The 12,651-nt window shown below is 53.3% G+C and overlaps 3 protein-coding genes across 3 annotated transcripts; 2 read left to right on the top strand and 1 right to left on the bottom strand.

Annotated features, from left to right (window-relative positions):
* Window positions 1–133: 133 nt before the first annotated feature.
* Window positions 134–5,420, top strand: ino80 (chromatin-remodeling ATPase INO80; the record flags this gene model as incomplete). The annotated part of the gene is made up of 4 exons (XM_067623105.1): window positions 134–652; window positions 730–1,275; window positions 1,336–5,152; window positions 5,212–5,420. The coding sequence occupies 4 exons, from the start codon at window positions 134–136 to the stop codon at window positions 5,418–5,420; spliced, it is 5,091 nt and encodes a 1,696-aa protein (XP_067475960.1).
* Window positions 5,421–6,413: 993 nt separating this feature from the next.
* hemA (5-aminolevulinic acid synthase HemA) lies at window positions 6,414–9,035 on the top strand. The gene is made up of 2 exons (XM_067619449.1): window positions 6,414–6,939; window positions 7,014–9,035. Exons 1-2 carry the CDS (start codon window positions 6,594–6,596, stop codon window positions 8,612–8,614), a joined length of 1,947 nt encoding a protein of 648 aa, XP_067475959.1. The 5' UTR covers window positions 6,414–6,593; the 3' UTR covers window positions 8,615–9,035.
* Window positions 9,036–9,992: 957 nt separating this feature from the next.
* ASPBRDRAFT_184591 (DNA-directed RNA polymerase I subunit RPA49) lies at window positions 9,993–11,939 on the bottom strand. Its single transcript, XM_067620025.1, has 3 exons — window positions 11,720–11,939; window positions 11,298–11,629; window positions 9,993–11,228 (listed from the first exon to the last, which is right to left on the bottom strand). The coding sequence occupies exons 1-3, from the start codon at window positions 11,865–11,867 to the stop codon at window positions 10,227–10,229; spliced, it is 1,482 nt and encodes a 493-aa protein (XP_067475958.1). The 5' UTR covers window positions 11,868–11,939; the 3' UTR covers window positions 9,993–10,226.
* Window positions 11,940–12,651: the final 712 nt, after the last annotated feature.

Below are 12,651 nucleotides of genomic sequence, written 5' to 3'. Positions count from 1 at the left end.
TTTTTCATAACGGTCCTTGTTCGCCCCGAACACGTTTTCTCTCCTCCCTCCTCCCCCCATCGCCTTCGCGGTCCCTGTTGCTGGCACCTTCTTTTAACCCTCGCCGCCGCGTTCCCCGGCACACGCGGCCACCATGACGGGGGCTCCGCCTTATAATCCTCAATCTCCTACTCAGCAGTCTCGCTATCCGGTTTATTCCCCCCCGACTAAAAGCCGTCATTACTATGCCAATAATGAACAATACCAGCAACATCCACCCCAAACGCCTCCTGCCTTCTCGTCCAGGAGCCCTCACTTCTCCCATGCGCCTTCCCCGTTGCCAGGCACTCTGCCGCCATTGAACGGCGCCGCGCCGCCGTCATCTCATCCCTCGGAACCGTCGTCGCAATACCAGGCACATTCTTCGGCTGGGAACCCACAGTTTGCTCTTCCGCGGCCCTATCCTGGCTCCGTCTTGTCAGGCAACGGCGCATCTCCCTACGGTCACTCAACACCGTCCCACGCCCATCCCGCTGGTCGGCCTGAGAGCCATCCACAAACGTCACCCAAAAAGGAGACAGAATCCCAGTTCCCCATGGGCACTCACGGTGTTATGGGTTTTCCATCCTCTATGGTGCGCGAGCCACGAGCAGCTTCACCCCCCAAAGACGCGGTATGCTATCCCCTTGTTAATCATGGCCACATTCACTCTCGCATTGGACTAATGTTGTGATGCTCTGCTACATCTAGAAACCCACAAGGGCAGCAGACCCCATGTCTTTTGCTAGCATTCTCTCCGGACCAACTGAGGAGCGCGCTCCTCCCCCGAGACAGTCTTCTGCCGAGGCTACGCCAACTCCCCTAGCGCCCGCAGCAACAACCCAGGCCAGTCTCAGCCCTCCGCCCGTAGCTTCGGCTGCTACTTCACAGAAACCCAAAGACCGGGCACCGGCACTCACCGCTTCTCTACCGAGATTGGAGAAGAAGCCCACCACAGAGAAACGCCGTCGCAACCTAACAGAAACTGAGCAAAAGACAGTCGACTCACGGACTTCTAATGTGGCTAACGGTGTCTCGGAGCCTTCAAAGACACTCGCTCAGCCTCGTGGTGCCGGATCTCGGCAAGTGATGTCTGAACGGGAGACAGAAGCCCTCAACAAGGCGTTGGCGGATATGGCCGAAGCAGACAAGAGCGATGTGGAAGCTCCTGGTTACGATCGGTTCCGCGAGGAATATCGCGCCAAGGGCAAGAAACGTGCTTTTGCTACTGAACAGGCTGAAATCTTGAGACGCAAGGTAACGCAATGTCATCTACCACATGCCAGGATTGTCTGGATTAACTAACTCATTCTCTAGCGCCGCCGAAATGACTTCCTCGTCAAGCTCAGCAAGTCCCTTGAGAAACAAGCAACAGCCGGCATGGACCGATTCCGATATGCAAACGAGGCATCCGTCATTGCCGAAGTCCAAGCGAAAGAGATTCAGGATGAAAAAGAGCGCAAGAAGGACATGCAACGCAAGCGGCGTCGTGAGAACACCGTGCGCATGGAGATGCAAAAGAAAAAGGAAGCAGAGGCCAAGGCACAGGAGGCTCAGGATTCTGCGGAGAAGGCCAAGTTCCTCCGTGAAGCTGAACGGGCGCAAAGGAAGATCAAAACTACCAAGAGAGCTCTCGAGGGAATCACTGCTCCCGAGGAGATCAGCGAGGTCACTCCACTGGCTCCCAACCTGGAAGGCGGCACTACCAGCTCCTTTCACATTGGCCGGGGCTCACCATCGAGGCGGAAGTCTGGTCGCGGTGGTCCCGTTACCCGGCCAAAGAAGTCGAAAGAGCAGAAGCAGGCCGAAAAGGATGCTGCGGAGGCTGCTTATGCGGCTATGGAGAATGATGAACCTCTGCCCATCGCACCTAAGGAGGACCCCCGAAAGGAATCTCTCAAGAAGGAGGTTAAAGGTGGCCGCTCCAAGGAGCCCACGCCCACGCCCTTGTCCGCGTACGAGACCAAAGGTTATAACCAGATTTATGAGCAGATCTGGCGTGACATTGCGCGGAAGGACATTCCCAAAGTCTACCGCATCAAGGCCTTGTCTCTCAGCACGCGTCAGGAGAACCTACGCAAGACAGCTCAGCTGGCCAGCAAACAGTCCCGCAAGTGGCAGGAGCGCACAAACAAGAGTATGAAAGATACTCAAGCCCGCGCCAAGCGCACCATGCGTGAGATGATGTCCTTTTGGAAGCGTAACGAACGAGAGGAGCGTGATCTTCGTCGTCTTGCCGAGAAGCAAGAGATTGAGTCCGCCAAGAAGGCGGAAGCAGAACGCGAAGCCAACCGTCAAAGGCGAAAGCTTAACTTCCTCATTTCCCAGACAGAGCTGTATTCTCACTTCATTGGCCGGAAAATCAAGGGCGCAGAAGATGCCGCTGGGGACACAGCCGTGGAAGCTACGAATGAGACCGTCCAGCCCGGCAAGGGTCAGGATCATACCATCAACCTGCCCTCCAGTGTTGCTGATGCGGGCACCAAAGTTACGAACTTCGAAGATCTTGACTTTGACGCCGAAGACGAGACCGCCTTGCGGCAAGCCGCCATGGCTAACGCCCAGAATGCTGTTCAAGAAGCGCAGGATCGAGCACGCGCCTTCAACTCTGGACAGAACCAAATGGATGCCTTGGATGAGGGCGAACTGAACTTCCAAAACCCTACGAGTTTGGGAGACATTGAGATCTCGCAGCCCAACATGCTTACTGCTAAGCTCAAGGAGTACCAACTGAAGGGCCTGAACTGGCTGGTCAACTTGTACGAGCAAGGCATCAACGGTATCCTAGCCGACGAGATGGGTCTGGGAAAGACCATCCAATCCATCTCCGTCATGGCTTATCTCGCCGAAGTACACAATATCTGGGGTCCGTTCTTGGTTATTGCGCCCGCTTCAACCCTCCACAATTGGCAGCAGGAAATCACCAAGTTTGTGCCGGATATCAAGGTGCTGCCCTACTGGGGTTCTGCCAAGGATCGTAAGATTCTCCGCAAGTTCTGGGACCGCAAGCATATCACCTACACCAAAGAGTCGGAGTTCCACGTGCTGGTGACGTCGTATCAGCTCGTCGTGCTTGATGCCCAGTACTTCCAGAAGGTGAAATGGCAGTACATGATTCTGGACGAAGCTCAGGCCATCAAGTCCTCCCAAAGTTCACGGTGGAAGAATTTGCTGGGCTTCCACTGCCGCAACCGTCTTCTTCTTACCGGTACACCGATTCAGAACAATATGCAGGAGCTGTGGGCCCTGCTTCACTTCATCATGCCGACACTGTTCGATTCTCATGACGAATTCAGCGAGTGGTTCTCTAAGGATATTGAATCCCATGCTCAGAGTAACACGAAACTCAACGAAGATCAGCTGAGGCGTCTGCACATGATTCTAAAACCTTTCATGCTGCGTCGTGTCAAGAAGCACGTCCAGCAGGAGCTTGGAGATAAGGTCGAGAAGGACGTCTTCTGTGATCTTACCTATCGCCAGCGAGCCTATTACACTAATCTACGGAACCGCGTCAGCATCATGGATCTTATTGAAAAGGCCGCCGTCGGTGACGAGGCCGATAGTACCACCCTGATGAATTTGGTCATGCAATTCCGGAAGGTTTGTAATCATCCTGATCTGTTCGAGCGTGCCGAAACAAAGTCTCCCTTCTCTACCGCCTACTTTGCCGAGACGGCGTCATTTGTTCGGGAAGGCAACAACGTCGATGTCAGGTACTCAACCCGCAATTTGATTGAATACCCCATGCCACGTCTTCTCTGCGGCTCAGGCGGTCGTGTCGACGTTGCAGGCCCCGAAAATTCGCGTGCCGGGTTCCGCGGACAGTACCTAAACCACCTGATGAATATCTTCACCCCGGAGAGTATGAAGCAAAGCATCCAGGATGACGGAGCGTTCTCTTTCCTACGTTTTGTAGATACGTCATTGGGTGAAGCGTACGAGCAGTCACATCTCGGAGTCTTTGAGCGAGCGGTCCGCCGCCGGGGTCAGGTCAACAGGCTGTCCCGGCTTAATGTTGCCTACGATGACGACAAGGAGCTGGCAGGGTCCGCCCTCCCACATACACTGTTCAACATTGTTGACCGCAACGATAAACACGCCGTCAATGAGGTTGCCGCGGAAGGAATAATGCGGAATTTGATGAGCGTCTCGCAGTCTACGTACGAACGTGAGGGCCTTAACATCATTGAACCCTGCGTCAGTCCCGCCGCATCGGCACCTCCGATCTCCGTATCGTCCTCGAGTCAGGTACCCTTGAACGAGGCAAAGGACACCCTCTTCAACGTCTCCGTTCGACACGCACTGTATGGCACACCTTCAAGACAAGTCGATGAGCAGATCATCGAGAAGAAGGTGGACCCCGCCCCGTACTCTCTTGCCCCCATGCTTCCGAAGCCGATCTCCGCCAAGGGCCGTTACACGCACATTGAAGTGCCATCCATGCGCCGATTTGTCACCGATTCTGGCAAATTGGCTAAGCTGGATGAGTTGCTTCGAGAGCTCAAGGCCGGTGGTCACCGTGTCCTGCTGTACTTCCAAATGACCCGCATGATCGATTTGATGGAGGAGTACTTGACTTACCGCAATTACAAGTACTGCCGCTTGGATGGAAGCACCAAATTGGAGGATCGCCGCGACACTGTGGCTGATTTCCAACAGCGCCCTGAGATTTTCGTCTTCCTCCTGTCCACTCGTGCTGGTGGTCTGGGTATCAACTTGACTGCGGCCGATACCGTTATCTTCTACGATTCCGATTGGAACCCAACTATTGATTCTCAGGCCATGGACCGCGCGCACCGTCTTGGTCAAACACGGCAAGTCACGGTTTATCGACTGATTACCCGGGGCACCATCGAAGAGCGTATTCGCAAGCGTGCCTTGCAGAAGGAAGAGGTCCAGCGGGTTGTCATCACGGGTGGCGCTGCAGGAGGAGTCGACTTCAACACGCGCAACCGGGAGAGCCGCACGAAAGACATTGCCATGTGGCTGGCCGACGATGAGCAAGCAGAGCTCATTGAACAGAAGGAGAAGGAGGCTCTGGACCGCGGCGAAGTGTTCGGTGCGGGTAAAGGCGGGAAGAAGGCAGCCCAGAAGAGAAAGAGGGACATTACGTTGGATGATATGTACCACGAAGGTATGTCTTCCCTTATGCCCTTTACAAGCAGCTTTGAGATGATTACTAACTTCTTCTAGGTGAGGGCAACTTCGATGATGCCAGTGCCAAACCATCTGGGGCGGCAACACCCGTGTCGACCGCAGAGAATGTGGGCACGCCCTCGTCCACCCCAGCACCCAAGCGTGGACGTGGACGCGGATCGGGCAAGGGGACGTCCAAGCGCGCCAAGACAACCAAGGAGCGACTGCGTCTCATTGACGGCGATGGGGGCCTGGGTCCCAGCTGATCCCACTCTGATTCTCTCGTTCTACCCATACGATATGACGGAAGGGCGGCGTTTGGATATCTTTCCCTCTTATCTTTGCTGTTTATGCTCAAGTCTCCGACGGCTTTCCATCCTTATTATTTTCTATTTTGTTTTGCGATTCGACCACCTTTTCTTCTTTTTACTTCTTTCCCCGGCTTCGGGCTATGGTGTCCGAGGCCTTGTATTAACAAGGAGCATTCTGATACACGAGATGTTGGGTTGAGGGGGCAGTGTGATGATGAGCAGACTATTGCGGTAATGTATGAAGATCGCCGGACGGGACACGAGTTTAGTCATTATGAGGCATCCAAAAAGCAGCGGCGAGGTGGAAGCAGACGACGGATAGACGGACGGATGTTGTATGCTTGTATTGTTCTACATGTGATTGGATCTGGAACTGGGATACATTTTTCATTTCATCTTATTTTTTTTTTCCCGTGCAAGTCTTTCCATCGGGGTTTGATTATTGATGGCATGTGGTTCTGGGCCCTTGGGGGATGAGTAATCCCTCTGATTGCAGTAGATCGGCCTTCTCCGCACTTTTTGCCCCCGTGCGCTGTAAGGATCGTCCCCAATACAGTATAACATTTCCTGTACATTGACCGATTCATCAATGGCATACGCCAACAAGCATCTCCGCATCCCAACATAGTAGAACATGCAGTGAATAATGCAGTATGACAGACATATACTTCCTGGAGTAACTCTCCCCGATGACCTGTCCGGTCCCAGGGTTTCACCAACAATCCCGCCGAGCAAAGACCGGGTGGCCTGATTTGCGCCGTGAGTGGCCCGCTCGTCTTACTCAGCAGGCTGTCTCCCCATGCCGGCCTGCCGAGCAGCCAATCAGCGGCGCCTCGATCGTCAGCCTCGGCGAGTCATACCTAAAATTACATCTATTACCGGTCATGGTATCCCGTAATCGGCACGCCTGTAATTTTTCCCCTCCCAAATCTTCGATCTTTCCAAGATATCTGTCTAGTCTTGTCTTCCTTTCCCTTCTCTTCTTCTTCCTCTTCTCTCCACTACCGTCTTCGTCTTCTTCCCCATTTCTCCCCATCCATTGCTCCCTGATCGTCAATTAGGGGCTATCTAATTCTCTCGGCTTCGCACTCTCAATCTCGAATTGTTTGCCCGCTCATTCGAGTCTCCATGGAGTCGCTTCTCCAGCAGTCTCGGGCCATGTGCCCGTTCCTCAAGCGCACTTCCCCGACCACTTTGCGCTCACTGTCTACCGCGACTCGCCCCAGCACCAGCCCTGGCGGAGGCACCATGTCCAACCTCCAGGTCCTGGCTCGTCGCTGCCCAGTGATGAGCAAGGCCCTGGCCGTGCAGAGTGCTCGTCTGGCTCACACCAAGCGGTTCACCTCTTATACTGCCGGTGTGGCGGGCCTTAATCCCAAGCAAGTCCGGCCCACTGTTGGCAAGAGAGCGTTGCATTCCACCGCCGGCAATGGCGCTGATGTGACCCCAAATGTCTACAAGGAGTCCCAGCGAGGTCAGTACTTTAATTTTTATTTCCTCTCGTACGGTTACAAGGCCAATATATATGCTAACGGTATTATCCCCCAGCTCACCCCGGTCTCTCCGGCATCACCAAGCAGCAGTTTGAACCTTCTGCCGCAACTGTGCCCGGCCCTCGTCCCCATGCCCCCGCCGCCGCACCCTTCAACTACAATGCATTCTACCAAGGCGAACTCGAGAAGAAGCACAAGGACAAGTCGTACCGCTACTTCAACAACATCAATCGCCTGGCCAAGGAGTTCCCTCGTGCCCACACCGCTTCGCCCGAAGAGAGGGTGACCGTGTGGTGCTCCAACGACTACCTCGGCATGGGTCGTAATCCCGAGGTCCTGAAATCTATGCACCAGACCTTGGATAACTACGGAGCGGGTGCCGGAGGTACTCGCAACATTTCCGGACACAACCAGCACGCTGTCGCTCTCGAGGGCACCTTGGCCAAACTCCACAACAAAGAGGCTGCGCTGGTTTTCAGCTCCTGCTTTGTGGCCAACGATGCGACCCTGGCGACTCTTGGCAGTAAGATGCCCGACTGTGTCATCTTGTCCGACAGCCTCAACCACGCCTCCATGATTCAGGGTATCCGTCACTCTGGGGCCAAGAAGATGGTGTTCAAGCACAACGATATGGTCGATCTGGAAACCAAACTTGCATCTTTGCCTCTGAACGTCCCCAAGATTATTGCTTTCGAATCCGTCTACAGTATGTGCGGATCCATTGCCCCCATCGAAAAGATCTGTGATCTGGCCGATAAGTACGGCGCTATCACTTTCCTCGACGAAGTCCATGCCGTGGGTATGTACGGACCTCACGGTGCAGGTGTGGCTGAACACCTTGACTACGACATTTACGCTTCTCAAGACACTGCCAACCCTCGTAACACCAAGGGAACCGTCATGGACCGTATTGACATCATCACCGGTACTCTCGGCAAGGCGTATGGCTGCGTGGGAGGCTACATTGCCGGATCAGCGGCAATGGTGGACACCATCCGCTCTCTCGCCCCTGGTTTCATCTTTACGACCTCGCTGCCCCCAGCTACCATGGCTGGAGCGGACACCGCCATTAAGTACCAGGCGCAACACCAGCGCGACCGCGTCCTGCAGCAGTTGCACACTCGCGCAGTTAAGGAATCTCTCAAGGAGCTGGACATCCCGGTGATTCCGAACCCGTCTCACATCATCCCTCTTCTCGTTGGTGATGCCGAGGTAGCCAAGCAGGCCTCGGACAAGTTGCTCGAGGAGCATGGCATCTACGTGCAGGCCATCAACTACCCCACCGTGCCTCGCGGCGAGGAGCGTCTCCGCATCACCCCCACCCCCGGCCACGTCAAGGAACACCGGGACCATCTGGTGCAGGCTCTGCAGACCGTCTGGAACGACCTGGGCATCAAGCGCGCCAGTGACTGGGAGGCCCAGGGTGGTTTCGTCGGCGTAGGCGTTGAGGGTGCCGAGGCCGCCAACCAGCCCATCTGGGAAGACGCGCAGCTGGGCCTGCAGCCTAGCGAGACCGTCGAAGCTGCCGTGACGCGGGAGTTCCAGACGGCCGCTGCCGAGGCACTCTCCCAAGCTGCTTCCCGCATGCAGACCGCCACTCCGGTGCGCCCTGCCGCTGCTGCTGCCTCGATCCCCGTGGGTGTGGCTGCCGCTTAAGCGCGTCCCATCCAGCCTAATAAGGTGGTAGTGTGGAGCTAATTGTCATATTACCATCTTTTCTCTGCTGTCGGCTTCATTCCCAGCATGACCATATGGCCAGAACTCTGGACATTTGCCTAGTCTAATATGAACTATGAAGGTGGATAAAGACACATGGAACCGGCCAGTCGTTACCGATGATATTGGGTTCTAGATCGAATGATCATGTCTATTCCTCATTTTCCTCCATTTTTTATTCCTATATCGTAGATGTAATATGCGCTCTGTAGTCTATATGCATTCTACCGACGTAGATGGCTATCCCAATTTGAAAGAGGATATTCGGTGTTAGCAAGCCTTGTCATGTGAGAAAGGAGGTGAAGTTTTAGTTAACTAGTATAGCACTCTTCAACGATCAGCAAAACCAATCTCAATTCACATGACCCTCTTCCAGATAATATACATCATACTCTAGATTTGTGATCTCTTTTCGTAGACTACTATAGTAGCTTGCGGCATGCCGTCAGAATCTCCTTATGTGGATGGTCGGACATATGTTTGGACAATATCACACGCTCTCTCTCTCTCTCTCTCTCATAGCAATTCGCTTGTTCGCGTTCGAATTCCCCATGGCTAGCTAAGGCTACTAGATAATATGAGGAGAAGAGTTGTCGTAGTAGTCCACAACAGAACTTAGTTGTACAATAATTGCTTGTTGTGTAAGTATCATTTCTACAAGTATTATTATACACATGAATACTATGAAATAGATAAATCGTGATACTATTCAATGCAGCAGAGGGGAATTTGTATCCTGAGACTTCAGTACAAGCGTTTAGTTTGTTAATTATCATTAAAGAAAAAGGCGTAGTATATTTGTAGAGAGAAAGGGGAATGAATCAATGTGTTTAGTTGATTCGTTACTAGTTAGCGAAGTAACTAGATCGGAGTAAACACTGGCTGCGCTACTATTAATTACCAGTGTTTAGTTAGTATCAAGTATAGACAACTTGTATAGTATAGTATGGTATGGTACTAAATCCAAGGATGAGTGGCTAGTCAATTAGTGTGTATACAGAAAGGAAGAAAGAAAGGAAACAGTCATGACATGAGTGAGTGTGTATAGTATTGTATATACCAGTGTATACCTTCCATTGTCTGGCCTCTGCTCTGCCACTGCGTTTACTACTACTTATATGAGGTCTTGTTCCGAATGAGTTGAGCTAGTAGTAGTCCTCCACACGTCTGTATGTGTTATTAGTAGAAGTTGAGAAATGAAGATGGAGTGATGTGTCGATCTAGATACTACTGTCATGTTATGTATTATTATATCCCATCATTTGGAACGTGTGTTCAATCATATTCCACAAACACTGATATTTTTCACACAATCCCTCTCACATCCAATGTGGATTAGTAGACATTGACGTGGAGACGGTAGAAATGAGTCTTGATGTACTACTAAACACTTGATACCAAGCCATTTGCTGAAGAGAAGTTTGCAGGACGTTATGAACTAAAAAGATGACAGGGAGAAAAAACGACGTTCTTTTGCATCCATCCATACATACAGAGAAAATATAATGCTAACTTACAATCCAATCAATCACAATCAAACAGAAGTATCTATCTACCTCCGGCCACCACCACGACTAACCTTGGGGAACTCAACCGGAATCTTCAACCTGGCAACGCGTCTAGCCGCAGCCTCAGCCTTACCACCCTTGATACCCCACTTAGCAAACTCCGACTCGCGGGGCTTGTCGACGCGACAGCCCAGCTCGCGGAAATACTGCGTGATAGCTACGTTATCCAGGCGCAGGTCATCACGGAGATCCGAGGGATCGGTGGCCAGCTCGTTAGGGGCGTTTCCGCCAGCGGAGCTGTTACCACCGTCCTTAGAAGGTTGGGGCGGGATGTGCAACGAGAGAGCGCAGATGGTAGTGTGTAGGAAGGTGAGATCGTTCTTGGAGAGGGAGGCACCCTGGGGAGCGAATTTGCGGCGCACGGCGTCGATGACGGGGTCCGCGATCTGGTCGCCGCTGGCGGAGTTCTCGCTGATTGTACCACCGGAAAGGATGCGGCGGAGGTCTTCGCGGGGAGGGAGACGCTTGCTGCCGGGGCCGGAGGACTTGTCGCGGCCGGGACGGAGACCGCGGGCGAGTTCCAGGAGGAGGAGGATGAAACGGAGGATCTGGAGGTGGGTGGTGTTGCCGGAGAGGGCGACGGCTTCGACGCGGCGGGAGACGTACCGCGAGGTGGTGTTGACGGCGGCGCCGGAGTTAACGCTGTCTTGCCATTCTTTGATGTTGGGGAGTTGGCGCAGAGTGGCCAGGCCGTTGGGGACGAGGACGTCAAGCGGGTAGACTTCCGACGGGTGCGCAGCATCCAGGTTAGCCTGGGGCAGAGGCTTCGCGGCTTGAACCTGCGCTTGCACGGCGGCGGTCTTGGAGGCGATATCTGTAGCTGCGTCGGCGGGCATGGCGCCCAAAATGGCGGTTTCGGCGGCGGAGGCAGCGCCCGCTGGCACGTTGGAGAGCTGAGCGTTTTCGGCAAGCGATTGAGCGGCCTTGCGAGATTGTTTGGTACCGAAGGTGTTGGTGAGTTCTGTTCTTTGAGCGCGCATGGTTTTCTAGTAGTAGGGATGAAGGGTCAGCCAAAAAAAGTCCGATGAAGGCCATAGAAAGAAGATTGAGCGAACCATTTCTTCCTCTTCACTCTCCTCCTCTTCCTCTTCCTCAATCGCTCTCATCTTGCGAACGGCGCCACGCAGGGTCATCTTCCGCACTTCGATGAACTGCCAGGTTTTGTTCTCCGGATCCACGACCGCGACGTAGTGCTTCAGCTGGGAGTCGGCATCCTCCTCGGCCTCGCGACCCACAAAGTCCAGCTTGGGGTGCTCGGAGGACTGAAGCAGCAATTCGGACGAGACGATGCCCTTGTTCCGTGACGAGGAGGAGGACGTTTTGCTGCGGGTCTTGAGATATGGGTTGAGGCGGAGATTGCGCGGGGCGCTGAGACCGGGAGTAGTGACTGGAAGTGTATTCTATTAGATATTTTCCATTCCATATAATCCAGCCATGAGGGCAGAAAGGTGATGTGTGAAAAAAAGGTGCAGCATACTGATCACCGGAGCTAGTTCGCTATCATCCTCCACGACGCTGGAGGCCAGCGGAGGCAGATCTTGCAGCTCGAGCGCGGGCTTCTTGCTGGGCCTTTCATGGCGATCGGAGGCGCGCTTGCGCTTCTTTTCAACCTTATCGGACGGCATTATGTCTGAATAAGGAATTGAAGGAAAATGCGACTCCGCGGAGAGAGAATGGACTGGCCAGGAGATTATCGGGCAGGTGGAGGGAAAATTCCACGAAAAAAAGTTGAAGGCGGTCAGGCGGGCTGTGAGCGGAAGGCGGAGAAGAGTCCAGGCGGGCTGCCATCATGCGCACAATCTCTCAGTTCATTATGGCCCTATCATTATCGTACGCCTGACGTTGTACATCATGAAATCTACTAAGTCATGCTACAGTGGTTTCGAGTTTACAAGGAACTTTGAATGCGTCGTGAACTTTTTGATATTTGAAATAAATTCTCATGACCTCTCCATGGCCCGGAATTCCATTGGATTTCCCCAACAGAACCCAGGACACGAGATATTGACCAGTCCCCACGCAAAGCCCATAGGCACATGGCGAAGAGTAAGATAGTACAGGAATACAGAAAGACCATTTGACTCTTCCACCATGCCTTCCAACCCCACCAAACACATTCGTACCTCCGAGGAAAAGATGCGGCACTCGCACCCCCACTGTCTGGATCAAAAGGGAAATCAAGAGAAGATCGAAAACGTTATAACGAGCCCGAGGGATTGGATGTGGTGAAAATCGCTTTTCATCCTGCTGAACGGCGGGCTCCGAAGTCGATTGTACCGAGAATGTTGTGGCAGACCAGACAGGCCTCGATTGAGATACCGAACCACGTAACGATCATAACTGGAATCATCATCGTGACGTCGTCGCAATTGTCATGTTTAGCGTTCAACCTGAGCGTTCACATGAAGA

The sequence above is a fragment of the Aspergillus brasiliensis genome, assembly GCF_001889945.1.
Source record: "Aspergillus brasiliensis CBS 101740 unplaced genomic scaffold ASPBRscaffold_12, whole genome shotgun sequence".
NCBI lineage: Eukaryota > Fungi > Ascomycota > Eurotiomycetes > Eurotiales > Aspergillaceae > Aspergillus > Aspergillus brasiliensis.
Note: the sequence above shows the minus strand (reverse complement) of the source record. Positions and strands in the feature narration are given on the sequence as shown.